At 42.4% G+C, this 20,483-nt stretch overlaps 1 protein-coding gene and 1 non-coding gene across 3 annotated transcripts in view; one reads left to right on the top strand and one right to left on the bottom strand.

Annotated features, from left to right (window-relative positions):
* Positions 1-1,286: 1,286 nt before the first annotated feature.
* Positions 1,287-20,483, bottom strand: part of creb3l2 (cAMP responsive element binding protein 3-like 2) — a 26,132-nt gene continuing 6,935 nt past the window's right edge. The window contains exons 2-12 of one of the 2 annotated variants that reach the window (XM_008315441.3): positions 8,452-8,698; positions 7,663-7,904; positions 7,477-7,555; positions 7,135-7,352; positions 6,904-7,050; positions 6,763-6,821; positions 6,571-6,639; positions 6,347-6,446; positions 5,985-6,114; positions 4,126-4,360; positions 1,287-2,738 (exon numbers count right to left, since the gene is read on the bottom strand). In XM_008315441.3, the coding sequence (XP_008313663.1) occupies positions 2,663-2,738; positions 4,126-4,360; positions 5,985-6,114; positions 6,347-6,446; positions 6,571-6,639; positions 6,763-6,821; positions 6,904-7,050; positions 7,135-7,352; positions 7,477-7,555; positions 7,663-7,904; positions 8,452-8,698 (1,602 nt within the window). In that variant the 3' untranslated portion in view covers positions 1,287-2,662. The remainder of the gene's footprint in view (positions 2,739-4,125; positions 4,361-5,984; positions 6,115-6,346; positions 6,447-6,570; positions 6,640-6,762; positions 6,822-6,903; positions 7,051-7,134; positions 7,353-7,476; positions 7,556-7,662; positions 7,905-8,451; positions 8,699-20,483) is intronic. The other variant, XM_008315442.3, reaches the window with a different exon arrangement.
* Positions 11,355-11,427, top strand: trnak-cuu (transfer RNA lysine (anticodon CUU)). Its single transcript has one exon. It is a non-coding gene; the product is annotated as a tRNA-Lys (tRNA).

The raw sequence follows: 20,483 nt of genomic DNA, 5'->3' as shown, positions 1-20,483 counted from the left end.
GGGATGTGTGTGGGAATGTGACGCGGGAGGTTGGTTCTGTCGCGGCGGTTCTGGCCGTTGATACCCGCTACTACAGCTCTGCAGCCGCCTGGACGACACACAACAGTGCTCAGCAGCAGCCGTTACTGAGGACGGACGTCAAGTTACTGACGTCAACCCGGAAGTATGCGAAAACAACTTTTCAAAATAAAAGACCGAACTTCCTTTAAACAAAAGCAAAATAATGTTATATTTGTTCCTCAAGCTGTCGTTTTTAACCTACAATGTATTCCACGTTATAAAAAATATATTCCAAAACTCAAACTATCTTTTAATTTTTTAATACTTATACAACTAATGTCATCAACAGGACATGCTGTAATTATTGTCCTTAGAATAATTTAATTTTTCTTTTTGTAAAATGTAGGATCCATACTACCAAAGCAATCTAGGACACTAATCCTTACTCTCTTACTCTCTGCTTTTTCACAGATTGCCTCATTTGCCTGTAGCCAATCACTGCACAGGGTAACACATGGTGACTCAGAACGTAAATAACACCAACCCACCAGATGATTTCAAAAACTGCGTGGAAGGCTAGGAGAGAAATTGTCTTGATCCACACCAGAGTGCAGATTATTTGGTACGATCATTTCAAAGCGGTTATTTATCCACATTAACTCAGGGGAGTGAAGCGGGTTGTCATCCAACCAAATGTCTGAGGTTCAATTCCCAAAAAGAAATAGAACTATGTCTCTCACTGCTCCCTGCAGTTAAATGGTTATGACACCAGTGTGGCTGAAAAAAACACCACATTTAGATAAACTCTGTCCCAGGGGACTAGCAGCAAGGCATTGTGGGATATCCCACCTCTCTCCTCCTTTATGCAGCATCATCAGTCTGAAATGTAGGGCAGCGTGTGAGCATCAACACACACGCTGTCAGTGTGTCATTGTCACACACACACACACTCTCCATATGTTGTGTGTGTCACATGTCACAGCTGTAACAGCCTCTCATCCTCTGGCTGTAGTTTCAGAGGCAGTTGTTTCATTTGTAGACAAATCCGTCAGCCTTCAATCTGGTCATTTCACAGCAGTGGACGTCAGCCTTCGACACCTGTGACCCGTACTGAACCCTTCGACCTTTGTCAGGGTTATATGTTAATATATAATATTACTGAATAATTTTTTTTTATTTTAAGAAAATATTCGATTAGAAGTTTAATGGAAAGAATTGATACATAAACAAACCTTTGTGTGCGTGACAAAAAAAAGTACCAACAGACCACACAGACACAGTAGGAATTATGCTTTATCTACATAAAATATTTTATTCATCTGAATGCTAGTAAGGACAGAAAAGCTAAAGTCAGGCCGGCGTTACACAGAAGCCACACGGAAACAAAAAACTGCTTTCAAAACTGCAGCAGGAAACAGAAAAGCCATTAATGAAAACGTCTCATACGAGTTCTGCTGTGATTATGTTTGTGATAACGTTACCGTACATTAGAAACAGACCCTGTGGTGAGAATCTAACAAACCAACACGATTGTTGGTACATTTTCCATGTTGACTGAGATAAACTCTTTGGACAATGAAACAAATACTCATGATTAAAATGATATTTACAGCTCGATGAACGGACACTGGACTGGTTTTGGTCTCTGACATGACATACGAACCTGTAACTTCCTGAACGTAACACTCATTCAAGGTCATGTGATCAAATTAAACCCAAAAATGTGGTTTGGTATATAAACTGCACATCCTGAACATATTTAGACTTTTTTTTCATTTATACACAACTGATATTTACAAAAATAGATAATTATATATTTTAATTTTTTTTTTTAAAGAAATATTCTTTTTTGGGTCAGAGCATTTTAAAGAAGAAAAGAAAGAGTTTTGATGCAGCGAAACGTTGCAAAGCTGAAATAAAAAAGAAAACAAACTGTGGTTCCATCAGACATTTAAAAAAAAACACAAAAAACTCCATTCTGACATAGAGGATTCCCAACGGTACCAGTAAACCTAACCCTGGTGCTTGGGGAGTTAAAGGAAAAAAAAACAAAAAACGAAACAACAACAAACAATGTACTGTATAAAAGAATACAATTAAAAAAACATAGAAAAACAGAGTTTCAACAAAAGGAAAAGTAAAAAAAGCCAAAAAAGTACTGAAAGCCTTACTGGAATATAATTAAAATATTTAATAATAAAACTACAAAAAAAGTTCTATAAATACAGAGTTCCACCTCAGTCTCCTGTGAAAAGCTTCACATGTCGTATTTAGTCATTTTCTTCAAACACGCCGTTGTTTTATTACATTTGGTTCCAGATCAGATATTTATTTCACTTCTTTTCTTTGTGGGTCAATTTATGACTAAAGCTGTGAAAAATCTGTTCAGTGCATCTATTAATTTAGAAAGGAGACAACCAGTGCCTCAGTCTTCTTTACTATTATTACTATAACTATGACTGTTTCTACTACAGTGTATCTGATTAATCACACCATCTGCAGTAGGAAGTACTACACTGTTGGGAGTTTTTACTCCAGGGACACTGAACTTTGCTCTGGTGAGACTGAGGAAGGGGTCACAGGGTCAGTATGGGATGTGACGTGAAGCAGGTGAGGTTTGAAGCTGGGGGGCGGGGGGCTCCGAGGTGGGAGGAGGGCTACCTCAGGAGGTCTCGTTGACCGTTCGCTGTAGCTCCAACACTTTACTGCTGCTCTCATTTGAGTTCTGCTCCAAAGACCTGCGGGAAACAACAAGCAACATTTGTCAACTCACAGACAACATCGGCTTCCTTCTGTCAGTCAGTCATTTCTCTGGACCTCACATGTGGAGTCGTTAAAAATGACACCAGTAAGATGTCGACACAACTGCAGCTATAAATACATCATATATAAAAGTCAGATCTCCTCATTCTTCCAGGTCTTGCAATAGACAAATTCCATTGTGTGTGTGATTGGGTCGGTGATGTCACAAAAAGTGCTGCTAACAGTAAAATGTTTTTAATCTAGATTAATCAAGCTTACTTTGTGACCAACATCGTCCCACTCACAAAATTATGTCCTACAAAATTCCCCTTACATGCCATGTAATAACAGTTTTAACCAGCAGGGGGCAGACATCAATTGCAGACATCAATGATGATAAAATCAATGATGATAAAAATCAAAGATGGTCAATAAATACCTGACATGGCCAGAAATGCTAAACCTGAAGTAGGAAAAATAAAAAGGCAGTTGCAGTGAACCACTAGAGGGCAGCCTTGCACCTACAAACCTCCCCAGTTTTGCGCTAAAATGAGGCAACTTCTCGCTGGTGTAACAACAGTAAACCTTCTTATAGGGAGTCAGTCATTTTAATAGCTCACACCTAATCACTGACTCATAAAAAAGTAACATCAGCCTCCAGCAGTCAAACTCCTCAGAGGACATCTTTACCTCCTCAGAGGACATCTTTACCTCCTCAGAGGACATCTTTACCTCCTCAGAGGACATCTTTACCTCCTCAGAGGACATCTTTACCTCCTCAGAGGACATCTTTACCTCCTCAGAGGACATCTTTACCTCCTCAGAGGACATCTTTACCTCCTCAGAGGACATCTTTACCTCCTCAGAGGACATCTTTACCTCCTCAGAGGACATCTTTACCTCCTCAGAGGACATCTTTACCTCCTCAGAGGACATCTTTACCTCCTCAGAGGACATCTTTACCTCCTCAGAGGACATCTTTACCTCCTCAGAGGACATCTTTACCTCCTCAGAGGACATCTTTACCTCCTCAGAGGACATCTTTACCTCCTCAGAGGACATCTTTACCTCCTCAGAGGACATCTTTACCTCCTCAGAGGACATCTTTACCTCCTCAGAGGACATCTTTACCTCCTCAGAGGACATCTTTACCTCCTCAGAGGACATCTTTACCTCCTCAGAGGACATCTTTACCTCCTCAGAGGACATCTTTACCTCCTCAGAGGACATCTTTACCTCCTCAGAGGACATCTTTACCTCCTCAGAGGACATCTTTACCTCCTCAGAGGACATCTTTACCTCCTCAGAGGACATCTTTACCTCCTCAGAGGACATCTTTACCTCCTCAGAGGACATCTTTACCTCCTCAGAGGACATCTTTACCTGTGCAGGTCGAGCAGCAGGTTCTTTGGTGCCTGTGTATCGTTGCTCTTACTCCTGTAAGGTGGGTGTGTCTCTGCCCTGCTGGGCTCCACCCCCAACTTCTGCTGCTCTGAGTGACGCCATGCTGCCATTACGACGGCCGGCGTGTCCTCCCATTGGTCAGGATATTCACCGCCCAGACCGAGGAAGTGGGGCTGCTCATCCTCGAAGGTCGAGAGCAGACTCCTTGACTTGACTGAGAAAAATACAGAGACTGTTATTTTCAGCAGAGCAGAGAGAGGACTGTGTCTTTGGTGACAATCTTTCATCAATTTGTTTTTTTTTTTTTTACCAGTCTTGAACAAATCGCTTCAACAACCTTTGTACTCTGTGCCCCTTTGGGCTCAACATTTACAATGTGTCTTAACAAGTGTTCAAGAAACTATTTGAAAAATCTGGATTCAAACCCATGCCATCTTGATGGAAGACAAGGTTCCCACCCACTGATCCAAGGAAGATAAAGCCTTTAAAAGTATCAAAATGTATTCTATCATACTTCCCTTCTGTTTCAACATGGAGAAGACACAAAAGAACACAGAACAGTGCCACCCAGTGGATGGGTAGAGTAGATACCCAGGCACAGGGACACGTGTTCTCTTTTGTCTTGTTTTTTTTTCACTAAATATTTCTCCTTATCAAGCACAGACTGTATTGGGCAATCATTCCACAAACACAACCCCACACAGACGTCATCAGAACCAGCACTCATTTATTATCTCATATATTGAGAGGAAGCTGTTTGTCTTGTGTGTGTGTGTGTGTGTGTGTGTGTGGGAGGTGCCGGTGGAGAGGATGTACTTAAAGGTCAACTCCTCTAATCAGTCTCTGTAGCTGTTGGTGCAGCTCCGTAGGTGGACTGTGATTATGGTGGACGTTTTAATGGACGTCCACGGTTTCACCACTGAGAGCTAATGACACGAGCTTCAATGGAAACAGCGGCTCAGGTCAGCTGGAGTCAGATCAGGACTGAAGAGACTCGTCCACTCACTGTGAGTGTGCGCTCCACAGTGGAATTGTCCACCGATAATAAAGCCTGACTGTGTTGTAACTGCTACGATAAATGTTTTGTTTGTGCGCACACCGGAGCCTTCAATTAGTGCAGCATTTAAATGTATTAATAAGAGGATAATTTCACAATATAATCATGGACGCACTACAGTGCAACTGCTAACAGCATCAGTGAACCAAGCCTTACACTTAGAAAAAGTATTTTTATGTTTTACTTTTTCAATTAAATTACATTTTTAAATACATATTTACCAGTAGCTTAAGCTAAATAGCATTAGCATCAGAGCATATTTTAAAAAAATCAGGCTTTTTATTTCATTTACAATGGATAATAATAATACAATTAGTAATACAACAGTAAGTAATACAACTACTTACTGTTGGTCAGTCATTAACAATATAGTATACAGAATAGGTTTAAGCAATGTAGACTCACAAACCTTTATTTTGGCTAGTTAGCTTGTTTACCTACCTACTATTTCATATATATTCTGTGTTGTTGGCTTGCTAGCTCACAATAAGATATACTTGATATATAATTATAGATTTGGCTAGTTTACTAGCTTCAATGGAATTAAAGATATTGGCTGTACTAAATGCTAGTGTAAACAAGCTAACCTAGCTAGCTAACAATACATAATATATATATTTTTACATTGTTTTAACGCTTTTTTGCCATTTGACAGTAAATATCCTAGATTTTGTAGCATACAGAGGTGAGTATTGAGTTACACAGCTAACTGGTTAGCAACCTAACTAGTAACACACATTAGTGTGTTAACTTGTGTGTGTGTGTGTGTGTGTGTACCAACCTGTGGTTGTGTATGATTCTTTCACAGCCAGCGATTTAGAAGCGAGGCCTGTTTCTGTGACAATGGAGCACATGCTCAGACTGCTGGGGTAAAAACTGCCCAGAAACAGAGCAAAGCACAACACCACCACCTGCAGGTGAGGGTTAAAAAAAGAGAGGGTGGAAAAATTATGAATCACACAAAACCAGCAAAAACTGAAGGTGTTGATGTGCTGACAGCTGATGGCAAATACACAGTTATACTGAGATCTGTTTAACAACGTTTGTCATTACACACACACACACACACACAGTCTGTTTAACGACGTTTGTCATCACACACACACACACACACACACACATATATAAAGAGTGCATAAATACCATTAAACATGTTGATGTCTGTGTACTGGCTGCTCTGCAGGATCTATGAACTTTTCCTGCAACCAAGGCCTGAAGAGACTGAAGCTGCTGCAGCAGTGACCTAAGAAACAAACAAACAAATAAATATGTCATTATGTCAGTAAATGAATGGTGTGTATTTTGTCACACCCGTTTATAATTCCGTGTTGGTTTGTTTATTTGTCAATGTTGTGTTGTGTTCTTACTTGTTGGTGCCCTCCAGTGACTCCACTTTCATTCGCAGTTCACTGTTTTCATTGGAGCATGTCTCCACCCTGTGGTCAGACAGCAGAACTGCAGGGTCAGTTTCTATACACGATCGTTTTCTATGACTTTATTTTGTACCAGACCAAATAAAGAGATAGACATTGAAACACTGGGAAAAAAGAAAAACTCACTTCTTCTCCAGAGCGTCCATGTATTCCTTCTTCTTCCTGCGACTCTCCTGAGCTGAGATCTGAGATCACAAGACGACCATTAACTCAATGAAACATCTGAAAAGAACCGTGAACCAAAACAAAACCTCTCTCCCTGACTACCTTGTTTTTGATTTTCCTTCGGATCTTCTTCAGAGCTTTCTCCTCAGCTTTGGTGAGTGGCAGTTTGGTGGGAACAGGGTAACCTTCAGCCACCAGGGTCCGACGCTCCTCCTCAGTTAGGATCAGCGGTCCAGAACCCTGCAGCTTCTGCGCAGCAAACACACTTGGTTTTTTTTCTAATTCTAAATGTGACACATAATCTGGACTCTGGAGTCTACGGTGAGAACTTACGTGAGGAGCTGTGAGCAGAGGAGAGTTGGACAGAGATGAGGAGGACGAGGAGGCTCGAGGGGAAGCCTTCAGGCTGCTCTGTGGAGGAGAGGGGCTGGTCGGAGAGGTGGGGCAGGAGAGTCCAGGAGGAGCGTGGACCGGACTCTGGCTCCCCTCAGAATCACTACCATGAGAGCTGGGAGGAGTAGGGGGCATCTGCAGTGACTCCAGACCTGTGCCTACAAGGAACGTTTCAATGACTTTTTGGTTTAAGAACTGTGTTGTGTGGTGTATTAGCCAGCAGGGGTCACCAGAGCATTATGTACAACAGCTAACGTGAACTTAATCCTGCAGTTTTCTGACCTTTGGGTGAAAAGTTGAGAAACTGATCCACTTCGTGTGGCTCTAGTTTAATCTGTGGAATTATATTCTCCTCTTTAATCTGTAAAAAAGAAACAAACAAACAAGAAAAGACAAAAACAGTTTGTCAAATACAATGAAAAACATCACGGTCTGTGTTTCTGTCACGAGTCGGTCATTTTTTTTTACCTTGATGCCTTTGGTCTGGTTGGAGCTGCTCACTGTGGTCTGAACTGGGGCCGCGGGGGCCGCGGGGGCCACGCTGGTGGCAGCGGGAGCAGCCGGGGCCACGGTGGGGTGACACTTGCTTGCCTGTGGCCCCTCGGCTTGAGCCAGTGACAGAGTCAGGCTGGGGAGCAGAGAGGGAGCCTCACCCAGGAGGCTCTCCAGAGGCTCCTCCTGCTCCATGGGCCACTCTCCGTCAGACTCTGCTACAGAGAAAACACAGAAATGTAGTTTCTGGAAAAATGCGTCTTTAGGTGTTAAAGCAGGAGACTGATGTAAGTCACGCTGAGGACGACAGAGTCTTAAAAATCAATTGTCTTGTCTTGAAGAATCTGCTTGGTGCCATTAAGGATTGTACAAAGAAGAATCTGTTTGGTGCCATTAAGGATTGTACAAAGAACACAGTTGAATTCCAAAGCAAAAACTATAGCAAGGAACTAAAGTCAGTACCAGGTACAATTTATTTTCTCACGTCAACAGTGACTTTTTTTTAAGCCTCTGTATGAGAGGTAGAACTACCGGAGTTCAGGAACTACCAGGGTGGAGTATTTGTCGATCAAATATTTGTCATCGTACAGCTCTGGTAATATTGTCTCTCTCCACTCAGAGTTTGACTTTGTATCCTGCATTTGCAAGGCAATGTATCGTATCTAATCGACGTCAGCGTCTTCTTTAACGGACGGAGCGTGAGTGATAAAAACGCCTCGGGCTAAACATAAGGACCCCGGACTTTGAGAAGGCAGAACGTCTCACCGGCTTCACTGCCGTGCTCTCCGGTCAGGTGTGACAGCGGTGACTGAGGTCGACTGTCGCCGCACAGCGAGTAGCTGTGCTCCGCTGTGATGTGAGGTGTCAGAGGGGAGGATGGAGACAGGTCGTCTATGTTCATGTGGCCCTCCATGGCCTCCATGCTGTCCCTCACTCCGGACAGGAAGGGGTCGCTGAGCAGCTGGCCCAGCAGAGCATCTTGGGAGAGGTCATCCAGGAGCTCAGAGAAGTGCTGCGCAGAGAAGAGAAGAGAAGAGAGACGACTTTAACTAAAAGTTGTCCTGAACTTGGTATATTACACAGTATTCACTCATGAGTACTTTGTTTTCTAACTGGTACTAGTACTGCTAATACTAGCCCGATCAACTTCAGTTTGTTGGTTGGTAGTTTGAAAACATCCAGCCTCATCTACTGGTGATCATAAAAAAATATCCTATCAATAAAAGAGCAACACTATTGTATTTAAAAATTCAAACTAGCTTTAATAAAATGTCATAAACAGACAAACAGACAAATAAAAAGACATAAACAATGATAAAAATGAAAAAAAGAGTAAAACAGATATGTAAAACTCCCTTGATCCTGGCCACTTTTGGCTCGTAAACCACCCAGGATTGGTCCATAATTTGATTAATCTTTAATAATACTGTAGTAATGGAGAGGGTATTAAGACGACTTATTATTTTAGCAGGAACTGTCTATTGTATCATATGACTCAATTGTACTTGATGTAAATCTCTACTAGACACTTCTTGATCCTGGTTCCTCAGACTCATCACTGCACTGTGAAATGTAGGTTCTTTTGAAAAGACAACACTTCTCAAGGTCCGCCCTGCGTGCCAGGGCCTGTGGGAAAACTTTCTTGCAGCCAATCGCAGGCCTCCCTCTGAGAACAGATGTCCATCCACTCAGACACTGTTTGTCTGTGTGTGATTCTCAGTGTGGTGACACATTTACAAAACACACGCAGAAATGAGACAGACGTCTCCTCCTCCAGCCCTTCAACCACATGTGTGGACCCCGTCCTGCGTCCGTCCCGCCCTTCATCATTCCTATGGCGTTCTTCTTCCTCCTTCTCACTTTTCTGCTTCCTCTCTGTTATTTTTCTGTCAACAAACGTCAGCACGGGTTTGGGATTTGCCTTTGACCTCTGATTTTTGAGCGGTGTGTACGAGAGCGTCTGTTGAAGAGCACAGACGCGGTGGTGATGTGTTGATAACACACTGACACACGTCCCCGTGTCGTCCATTTCCTGTGTGTGTGTGTGTGTTAAACACAGCTGGATCTTCAGGTTTGTGCTTGAAGTGTTTCTTCTCTCAACATTCAACACGATGTCTTTGCATCATATTCAAAGGGTTGTTTTTAAAGACAGGACCAGTGGATATTTTTTCTGTTATATATCAAGGGTGCCCAACCTCTGGTTTGGGGACCGTGATGGTACTCGGGTCATTTGGTACCAGGCCGCAGTGGGACACAATATCAACAATTTCCGATAAGACATAATGGTTTGTTATAGGGATGGCTTGATCCAACACTCAGGATTGGTATCGTCACAATATTTCATCATTTCAGGATCGATAAAACGACTACAGCCCATCTGATCCCACACCTAAGCCCAAATGCTCGGCTCAAAGGTAACGGATTAATATTGGCATCAGCTGATAATGAAAGTTGCAGTTGCACTGTTTAAGTCTGTGTTCCCTTGGTTTGTAGTTAATGTAAAATAATCAAGCCGTAAAGTGCCTAATAAAAGGGCATGTCTGTTTTCTATCTTTGGTAACTCCTCTCAGGCAGGTAATTCAACCCACATCCACTGGGGACTAAACGTCCAATTCAAGTTGTGTTTATTTAAAGTTCTGCTTAAAAGTCATAAAAATGGCACAGTATTGTCACTGTCAATGAAACAGAACTAAATATCTGTGAATTACTGACAGAGAGCTAGGAAACCCAGAACCTCGTCAACATTTAATAACGAGTCCTCAGAGAGCTAGGAAACCTCGTCAACATTTAATAACGAGTCCTCCTTCAGTCAGCGCTGACATCTGTGTCTTCGTCATGTGAAAACAAAAGAATCCAAGGCCTTGTTCCCTTTTCTGTTTTAGGTTACTGGTCCTCACATGAACTGTTGTTGCCAGGCAGAAAAACCCTAAATGTGTCCCACGTAGAAACAGAGCCATATGGATTCAGACTTGGTGTTCTGCCAGTGAAAATGAGGCACATATGTTAAATTAAAAACACTCACACGCAGAAATATCTATAGTGTAGTTACGCAACGCTGAAACTGCAGCAGGGCGGCGACAAAAACAACAACAACAACAACAGACGGAGGAGAAAGTGAGAATGACATGAAGGTGGAGGAAAGAGGAGCGCTGAAAACCACACATTAGGATTGAATTACAGACGGAGAGAGGAGATAAAGACAGTCAGACTTCTAGTAGTTTCCCTCAGCAGAACACACACATACACGTGTGTCAGTAATGGTGAGGACACATGTGGATGTACCCATATTAACCAAAGGCCTAGGCCTGACCTTTGGCCTGACGCTGATCTAATCACCAAAACATCTTTCTAATCGTCCTTGCTAAGGTTTAAAGTTAATGTTGCTCTCAGAAAAGTTATAATTAGTCACGAAGTTGAAGTTAATGTCCCTTAATTAATCGCATGACTTTCTGTGCAAATTGCTTTTCAAACACATTGAGCAAATAAGGTAATTTTGTTTAATTGCTCAGTACTTTTGATCATTTCCTGTTCACGTGAGAAATTGCTCTTTTGATCATTTCCTGTTCACGTGAGAGCTGCAGCAGTGCTCTCATTGGGTCAGCCCTGCAGAACCTGCTAAAACCCGTCAAGACAATGACTTCACACACTGTCCCTGCAGCTCCACAGCAGCCCGGCTAGCTCAGTCGGTAGAGCATGAGACTCTTAATCTCAGGGTCGTGGGTTCGAGCCCCACGTTGGGCGCATGAGCTTTTATCTACTGATCCCACCCTCTTTCCCAGAGGTGTCATGAGCTCCCTGAGGTTCTCTGATCTGCTCTTTAGAGTTTCTTCTGTTCTACTGAGAACATTTCACATCTATTCAGATCCTGAAATTTAGAATATGTTATAAGAGGCGAAGACAAACACCAAACAGAATAAATACCTCACTTTACAGACTGTACACACACCAGTCACTGTGTTCTGCCCTACATGGTCTGATATACTATTTGAGGCCTCTGTATGTGTGTGTGTGTGTGTGTGTTGGTTCGGGGGCAGAGGAAAGAAGCTTGGAGTGAGTGTGGAGGAAGTGCAGGACAAATATTTACACCAGCACGGGTTCCTTCAGTGACACTCATATAAATGTAATAGTGATGTGTTCAAGTGCATATGTTAGAAAAAAAAAATTCATGGCATTTTATGTCTAATTCTAAGAATCTGTCTGACGTGCCTTCATCTCCATGGTAACAGAGAAATAGCTAACGTCTGTGAGCTAACCAAGTGTAACTCTTAGCTAACCTTAGTTCTATTTAGTTTTTCATTCTAGATACATTAGCTTATTTTGGTTGATATATTACGAACCTGTATCTATTTTTTTGGCATAGCTCCGACTATTTTCAGCTAACCTTAAATGTTGGGGTAGTTTTGTTAAGGATAAATTTTAAGGTTTTTTATTGGTCAGATTTGAGTTGTTTATAGGCTTTAAAAAAACATTTTAGTTAATGCTAAGACAATCTGCTAAATCTTGAAGACAATGTGACCACACTGACTTAGGTTGGAGTTAAATAAAGGAAAAGAGACCAAATGACACCAGGGCGTAGTTAACTATTTTTACAAAGGAATAATTACATACAGAAACCACATTTAAACCCAAACTGAGCCTCACTTTGTGGCTAAGACGTGGTTTATGCGACATTTGACAACCGCCCACTGCTTGAAAAAAAAAACAAAAAAAAAACTGCACACACAGAAGGACAATAAATAAATGATCCACCCAACAGGAAAATGCACTGAGGAATAGACCCTAGCTGTGTGTGTGTGTGTGGACAGGAAATGGGTCGAGGTCCAGATCTGGTGGCTGACCCTCAGTCGCTTTTTGAAAAATCCACTGTCATTTAAACATTTGGTGTGAGTGTGTGAGCAGGTCTGGAAAAGAAATGCCAAGAAGGGCAGAGGGTCTGGACTGTGGGATCAGTCACCAGCAGGGTGTAACTCATCACACACACACACACACACACACACACACACACAGGCAGAAACAAACACAACAGAAAGCTCTTTGTCTCCCCAGGTCCACAGTGAGTGACTGTAACACTACACTGTGCAGCTGGGAAACAGAAGCAGCCCAATGTGGAACCAGGGCCGTTCCACCGGGGGCAGCAGACTCAGAGGGTCAGTCAGAGACCAGGCCGGTGGTGTGTTTACCAGGAACAACCATGAACGCCGCTACAGAGCAGATCGGAATCTGTTTCACTGCAGGAAAAAACAACAAAGACAACTCACAAAAGGTGGTCATTGTGGAGTCTGAGGTCGGGTTTCTCAACGATAACTGAAATCCTTCCTCATAGACACATCGACATCAACATCGACAGATCTGTGTGACCCTGCCTTGTTCTTTTGAATGTGTTTGGAATATCAAAATCCTCTAAGGTATTTGGCAGCAACAGGGCCATAAAAATTTTTTTTTTTTTGGCACAAGTAAAGGTGGTTGGAGTGGTTGGATCAGAGCCGCTAGTTTAAAGCATCTCCACTTCCCTCAGGTCAAAGGAGCTGGGCTTAAAGAGGTTCTTTCAGTCCAGCTCCTTTGAAGTCACTTAGAAGGCAGTGATAGGAAAACTGGTTTTAAATCAACTGTTCCACAAAGGGAGTTCCTTTTTTATTAACACGTTGTGTTGCTAATTATCTGTCATTACAACGCCATTAGAGCTACTAACAATAACATTCATTCCATTTTTCATTCAATTTTTTCTTCCGGCCAGGATCTCAAGTTGTCATTGTTGTTGTTGGTGGTGGTGGTGAGTTCAGGGTGTGGGCTAAACTAAAGGCAAGGTTGGACGCCGTTTACGCAATTTGTTTTTAGATTTTTTCGGATGGCCAGTTGATGTGTGTTGAGGTGCAATAAAAATAAAAGATATTTAGAAGTACACAGGATCCTCCGTCTGCTACGTCGGCTACGTCGCCATCTCCTATAAATGTATCAAGAAAGTCTTGTTGCATCATTCCAACGTCGTTAAAACAAATATCGCACGGGATCTAGCCGGTCAACGGAGCGGACGAAGATGTCATCGCGCGGCGCTATACGCAGAAGACGTCCTCGTTTACATTGTGCTACATTCACTTTCCTTCATTTGTGTTGTTTCTTTTGTGAACTTTTCATGACATTTCTGTCCATTTGTTTTTTCTCTTCGACCTTCGTTTGAAATCCCACGGCGGCCGGTTACGACCAGAGACATCTGTGTGGGTCACTAGTTAGCAGCTAAATGACTGGTCTGAGAGTAGACGGAAGTCCTCTCAGCCCTGTCATTTCACTGTGGAGACGGATGTGTGTGTGTGTGTGTGTGTGCGCGCGCATCTGATTGGTTTAACCCCGAGTGGCTGCAGTTTTACGGCATTCCAAAAGAAAGTGTGATGATGTAACACCTTTCACCCCGGACAAACTCAACCAGATGTCTGACTCTGATACACACACACACACACACACACATACACACACACACACCCATACAGGGTGTTTAGACCTGTCACAGCTGTGTGAAAACGGTGAAAGAACTCCTTTATTTTTGCCCTGCTAATGTATTTAAATACATCATTCCAAGGTGAATTTAGGCAAACGTCACAGCTCTGTTGTTGCTCTCTGGGCTAATACACGGCCGTTATGTTACTCGGCAGTTTTCGGTTATTTTGGTTGTGTTTTTTTATATTTATACATTGTGCCACGTTAGGCTAACCTTTGGCTTGCAGTTTTCGGTTATTTTGGTTGTGTTGTGCCACGTTAGGCTAACCTTTGGCTATTTCTGCTCGGACTATTAGCTACGTCTTATGAATGTGCTGGTGTTACATTTTGGCTAGTTTGAATCAAGGGTTTATCTTCCAACCTTTAGCTGTTGTTAGCTAGCTCTCAGAAATCTTCCAGCTGAACACATCGCTTCTGATCTTAGCTTTAAGCTTTTGTTTGGCTTTTTCTTAAGGGTAGTTATTTATTTTAGCTTTTTATCCTGAGTCAGAAATAGTGGCCAGGTAGGTGTGTGTGTGTGTGTGTGTGCTTTGGTGTGTATTTGTGTGTAAATTGGCCTGGACTCTTCTGTCAATGGTGTGCGCACACCCATACACAAATTTTCTGCAAACACAGTAATGGAGTAGACACTACACATAAGAAAGTACATTACAGTGAGTGACCAGTTGGCCAGAGACGATGATGATGAGCCCTGGTCATAAAGTACGACGAAGGGTGAAAGCAGTGTGACGTCAGACAGAGGTTCTTCGCTCCGCCTCACTGTATCGTTCTTATCATCAACAACTGACATAAAGGTTAAAATGCTGGACTCTTCTGGTCAACGTTGCCTTTAAACTCACACCGTGAACTCCTATTTTTATCAATAAGTGGCAGCTCCAGCAGCAGAAACACTCCTCATCAAAGTCAAATGACTCCTTTTGTGTTTAAATGCTTTGCTGCAGGGCATTTTTAATGTCATTCACTAAAACGCTGTGAGGATCCAGTTCATCTGCTTCAACAGCAGCTCGGGCAAATATCCCAGAAACCCTGAGAGGTAAATATTTGAAGTTCCTGCAGCATCTGTGTCATCACTGGAAGAATTCATCTTTGACATCAGCAACTTCTTATACAAGGTGAAGCCAAGAATGTTAACAATGCAATTGTGTGTGTGTGTGTGTGTGTAGCCTGCTTTAAAACCTTGCCTTAGATGAACCACGTGGTTGACATATACAGCGGGCGCCATCACAGTCAAACATTAGAATCAAATTCTGTTCACGTTCTCAGGGTTTTACGGAAAGCAATTTAAAGAAAAGTACCAGATAAATTTGAGTCTCAAGGCTGGGATTAGAAGGTTAGGTGTCTTAGTCACAGACTTAGTCAAATTACATCCAAGTCAACAGCATACAACAGCTAACGCTACAAGAAAAAAGTCTAAGTTGGGCCTCATGAACATTTGTTGGTGACTTGACATTTTTGTCTAACATTATTATTTGATGTTCATTTTGGAACGTTGTCCTGTCCCGGATTGGACAGTTTTTTGGGCCGTATTTGGCCCGCGGGCCACCAGTTGATAATCATTCCTCTACAGTTGAATGACTGTGAATCGCAGAGTAAATAAGAGGTCATTGTCCAGGGGAAACGGAGTCTTCGTGGTCCACAGTACAACAAACTGAAGCAAAGTTAAACCCATTTGTATTCCAGTATTTCCAGTTAGTAAAAGATGGAACCCAGAAATCAAAAGTGGATTCAAGTCAGGAGCAGTTTATGATCTACAAATGTCCTATGTTGACTAGCTGTTTACCACGCTGACATATCTGAGACGGCTCACATGTGCGTTCACTATCAGACCACATGTGTTCTAAAAACATCTGGCTGTGAGGCTGGCAGACATGTTGGACTGAAAAAGAAAGGACTTCTCTTATCTGCTGATGATAAGTGTGTGTGTGTGTGTGTGTGTGTGTGTTTTTATTGGGAACTGGTGTGAACTCATGTCTGGTCCATAGACCATTAAGACGTCTTTGTCCTCTCACTCCTCCTCCTCCTCCTTCTTCTTCTTCTTCTTTGAGAAGATTTAGCACAGTAGCCAAGTAGCGCTTTATTATAAGGCGTTGTTATAACATTTACAACATTTGACTCCACATTCTACTGTAATGTTAGACGTTTAATATCTCTCTATCAGATATTAATTTGATTCTGCTCTTTCACTTGTGTGGATGTTAATAGGGTTAATGAGGTCAAATAACAGCCGTTCCACCCACAGTGACCTTCTCAGTTCCATTTAATAAGCCGTCACTGTTGGGAGATGTAACATGAGCCGGGTGGAAAAAAACACATTCCTTATGAAACATGAGAGACTGACGTTCACTTCTTTTCACAAATTTAAAACTATCTCACAAATGGACTTTTGCTGAGAGACAAGTGACATCATCTCCTCCAGGAGGCGTCATGGCCGCAGCTCGGACTGACCACCTCTGGCAGAGCTGCTATTCAGCCAAAGTAAGCTGGCCTCAGAAAGAAGGCCTTGCTGTGACAGAGAGAAAGACTCCACCAGTAACAGTAACAAAAACCCTGACACTCCCTGACCCAGATCCCAGATCAGCTTCCCCCAAGAATCCACCAGGAATCCAGTAGAACTGCAGGAGAACACAGGAAAAAAACTGACAAAAAGAATCCCAACAGAGACAGAGCTTCACAGATTCAAACCCCCAACCTTTACATTAGCTCTTCATAACAGAATGGAACTGTCACCTTGGATTTTACATTTTAAAGGGAAATATAAAATATAGATTATGTACAGAGATTCACATCCATACAGAACTACACAGGCTAAGAGTTTAGTCCAGTGACAGAATGTTGAAAAAGCTTTAGAGGTTAGAAAAAGTAATTTTTTTTAATGCAAATACAACCACACAGTCAAAAGATAATCACTTTAAATGTAGAACCAGGAAGCTGCTCCTTCAGGTTGTCTGATGTCATTATTCAGTTATGATTATTAGAACATGATCTTGTCCTACAGGTTTCTACAACACTCAGGTGAAGGTTCTTAGCTTCATGGCCGGGCTTTATTTACAAATGACTCAAACTAAATGTTTGACTCGTTTGCTGAAAGCAAAACAAAACAGCATCACTTCTGATGCACCGCCAGAAGTTCAAGATGGCTGCCTATAAAACTAAACCTCCAATCTATGAAATGTAAAAAACGAGGGCTTCTCAATGTCTTGATTTCTGGCCCAAAGAAACACACCATTTTTCTGATCACTGCAGTAATTGAAAGTAATTCAATGAAAGTCCATGGCACTGTGAGCACAGAGCTAACGACAACGGTCCTGGTACAGACACCAGAGCTAACGTTAGCTACAACAGGCCTGGTACAGACACCAGAGCTAGCATTAGCTACAACAGTCCTGGGACAGACACCAGAGCTAACATTAGCTAAAACAGTCCTGGTACAGACCCCAGAGCTAACATTAGCTACAATAGTCCTGGTACAGACACCAGAGCTAGCATTAGCTACAACAGTCCTGGGACAGACACCAGAGCTAACATTAGCTAAAACAGTCCTGGTACAGACCCCAGAGCTAACATTAGCTACAACGGTCCTGGTACAGACACCAGAGCTAGCATTAGCTACAACAGTCCTGGGACAGACACCAGAGCTAACATTAGCTACAACGGTCCTGGTACAGACACCAGAGCTAGCATTAGCTACAACAGTCCTGGTAAAGACACCAGAGCTAACGTTAGCTACAACAGTCCGGGTACAGACCCCAGAGCTAACGTTAGCTACAACAGTCCGGGTACAGACCCCAGAGCTACCGTTAGCTACAACAGTCCTGGTACAGAAAAATGGTGTAGCAATAGCTATAGCTACAAAGGTCTTCAAATGTTAGCTATAGTAGCTGTAATTGTGCTTTTAATTAAATGTCTTCCCACCACCGGTAATTTCTGTCTTTTAATCAATAAACATTCCTGAATTTGTTTAGCTAGGACATTTAAATTCAAACTGTGACAGGAAGGAAAGACAGTCAGCGGATGTAAACAACAGGATGTGAGAAAAAAAGAGAAGAGAAGGCGTTACGTCCAGCAGGGACACTATTGTTTATTCACCGCCTGGAGGTGAGGACACACTGAACTGAAGACTTCAGACGTGTCAGGAATCACAGCTGATCCATTTCCCATGTTGTCCTCTCTAACAGCCTCCGCCTCCCCTCTCCTCTCCTCCATCACCATGAGCCTTTTCTCTGTTTAAGTTTTCCTCTGCCAGGACAGACAGGCTGCTATTAATAGTACGTGTGGAGTCAAAGGTCAGAATTGCGAGTCCACCTGTATCTGAAGGGTTCTGTGTAGATACGAAGGCGCACGTGTGTGAGAATCGGTGGAACAAAGTTCCAGGAGCGGCCGCAGACCGGGATAAGTGCAAAAACAGACGTCTGCCGCGAAGAACGGAAAATCGAACGTCTCCAACAATAACTGCGGGACTTCTCCTTGTGTACAACTCTTATTTTCCTCCCAGTCTGCCTTCAACCCCCAACACACGCAACTTTCCAGTTTGTCACACTGACCCTCCAGTGAGCACACACACACACACACACACACCCTTCCCCCCCTTCCCACACAAACACACTCACTGACCCTCCAGATGTTTCGTAATGACTTCAGTCTTCCACAAACTGGACGATTTCTACCACCAGGGCTAACTTCCAAAACTGAAACTCGTAGCAGGCAGAGTACTACGAACTGTGTGTCCTGTGGTACATCAGGAAAAGGGGATTTAAAGCCATGTGTCGAAGCAAAATGTTCAACCTAGCCTAAACCAGCATTAGCACAATCAGCAGAGCTGACATCACTGCCTCAGCCTCCAGTTTAAAGTCCTTCCATTATCAACAACCAACATTACCGTCATTGAAACTATTGCAAATTTGAAAAATTAATTGTGCCAACATAGTTTTACCACATTAAAGATCATGAAAACACACCCAGTCTTAACCTCGCCTCCCTCGTCACCCTCTGTCTTTAATGTTACCAGAGACAACTAGAGTTTCCTGTGTTTTTTACTGGAGCCAAAACTCTCAAAACTCCATGAAAAATGTACAAAAAGACACAACGGGAAAATGACGCAACAAACTTCATAGGAGGAGAAAAAGTTCTGAAAAGCGATTCCCGAGTTGAAGGAGAGGTAAAAACTGAGAAACGTTTGTGGAATTTTGGGCAGGAGCCAACTCGTCCCAGAAGGCCAGGAGGAGTGGAGGAGGAGGAGGAGGAGGAGGAAGAGGAGGAGAGAGGTTAACTCTCTGCAGGACCAAGAGGGTTTCTGTCTTAAACTGCTCCTAATTGTAGACTGTAAAACCCAGGGACAGGATTTGAAGCTGCAAGATCCAATAAAAAACAAAAAGGAAAAAGATTCATCAAAGTGAAGTGTGATTTAAATCCTTGGTCCTGGCTGTTTCACGAGCCGTTTACAGGTTTTCAGCTGCAGTGAAGTACTGCTGAGTCAGCACGCTTGGAGACTCCACTCTCACTGCTTCAGGGTTTTTATTCACCCGACGACGGTGCGTTTACAGACTGATGACTGTTGCTTCTACAATTATATCTGATGAAGAGACGATTGTGTCTTTGGTTGTCTCTGTATTTAAAGCACTTTGGTACAAAATCTAAGGGTTTAGTCTTGGTTCAGTCCGAGACCACGCCCCTTTTTGACCATATCATTTTTCTTAGCCACATAATTTCATCATAAATCTGTCTCACATTATACTTTTTTAAATGTTTAATTTAAAAAAAAAACTCTAAATCTTATGGTCATTTCTCTATCACTTTAAAAAGTATATAAATATATCTAATTAAAAACAAAATTAAAATAGAGATTTTAATACATAATTTAAGTACATCTTCCCACATTTATTTTTTTTTACCTATTATTAAGTTCATGCGATTCTTGTATCATTAGTTTTATGCCATTTTTATTTTTTTTTAACTTCAATTTGAACTATATCTTTGGCCATTTTAGCTGTTGTCTACATTTAAGCCTTAAAGCAGGAGTGTCAAATATACGGCCCGTCGGCCAAAATTCTCATTAACATTTCATTGGCTGTTTGAACACGGTGTCCTCCTGTTATTTTCTTCTGTGTTCAATTCCGTTCTTTAAATTGCGTTTTCAAATATAAACTGGCGTAAAAGTATTGTGATCAAAGTGAATGTAGTATTTCATCACCACTGAAGTTTCTGCTGCACTTAAACTTCCTCTAAATACAGAAAAAGAGTGGTCGCTGATTGTGTTTCAACACGACGCTGCTGCTGCCGCCGCCGCTGCCGCTGCCGCTGCCGCGGCCGCT

Source organism: Cynoglossus semilaevis, chromosome 8 (assembly GCF_000523025.1).
Source record: "Cynoglossus semilaevis isolate Cse_v1.0 chromosome 8, Cse_v1.0, whole genome shotgun sequence".
In the NCBI taxonomy this organism is placed as follows: domain Eukaryota; kingdom Metazoa; phylum Chordata; class Actinopteri; order Pleuronectiformes; family Cynoglossidae; genus Cynoglossus; species Cynoglossus semilaevis.
This window is presented reverse-complemented; position numbering and strand designations above follow the sequence as displayed.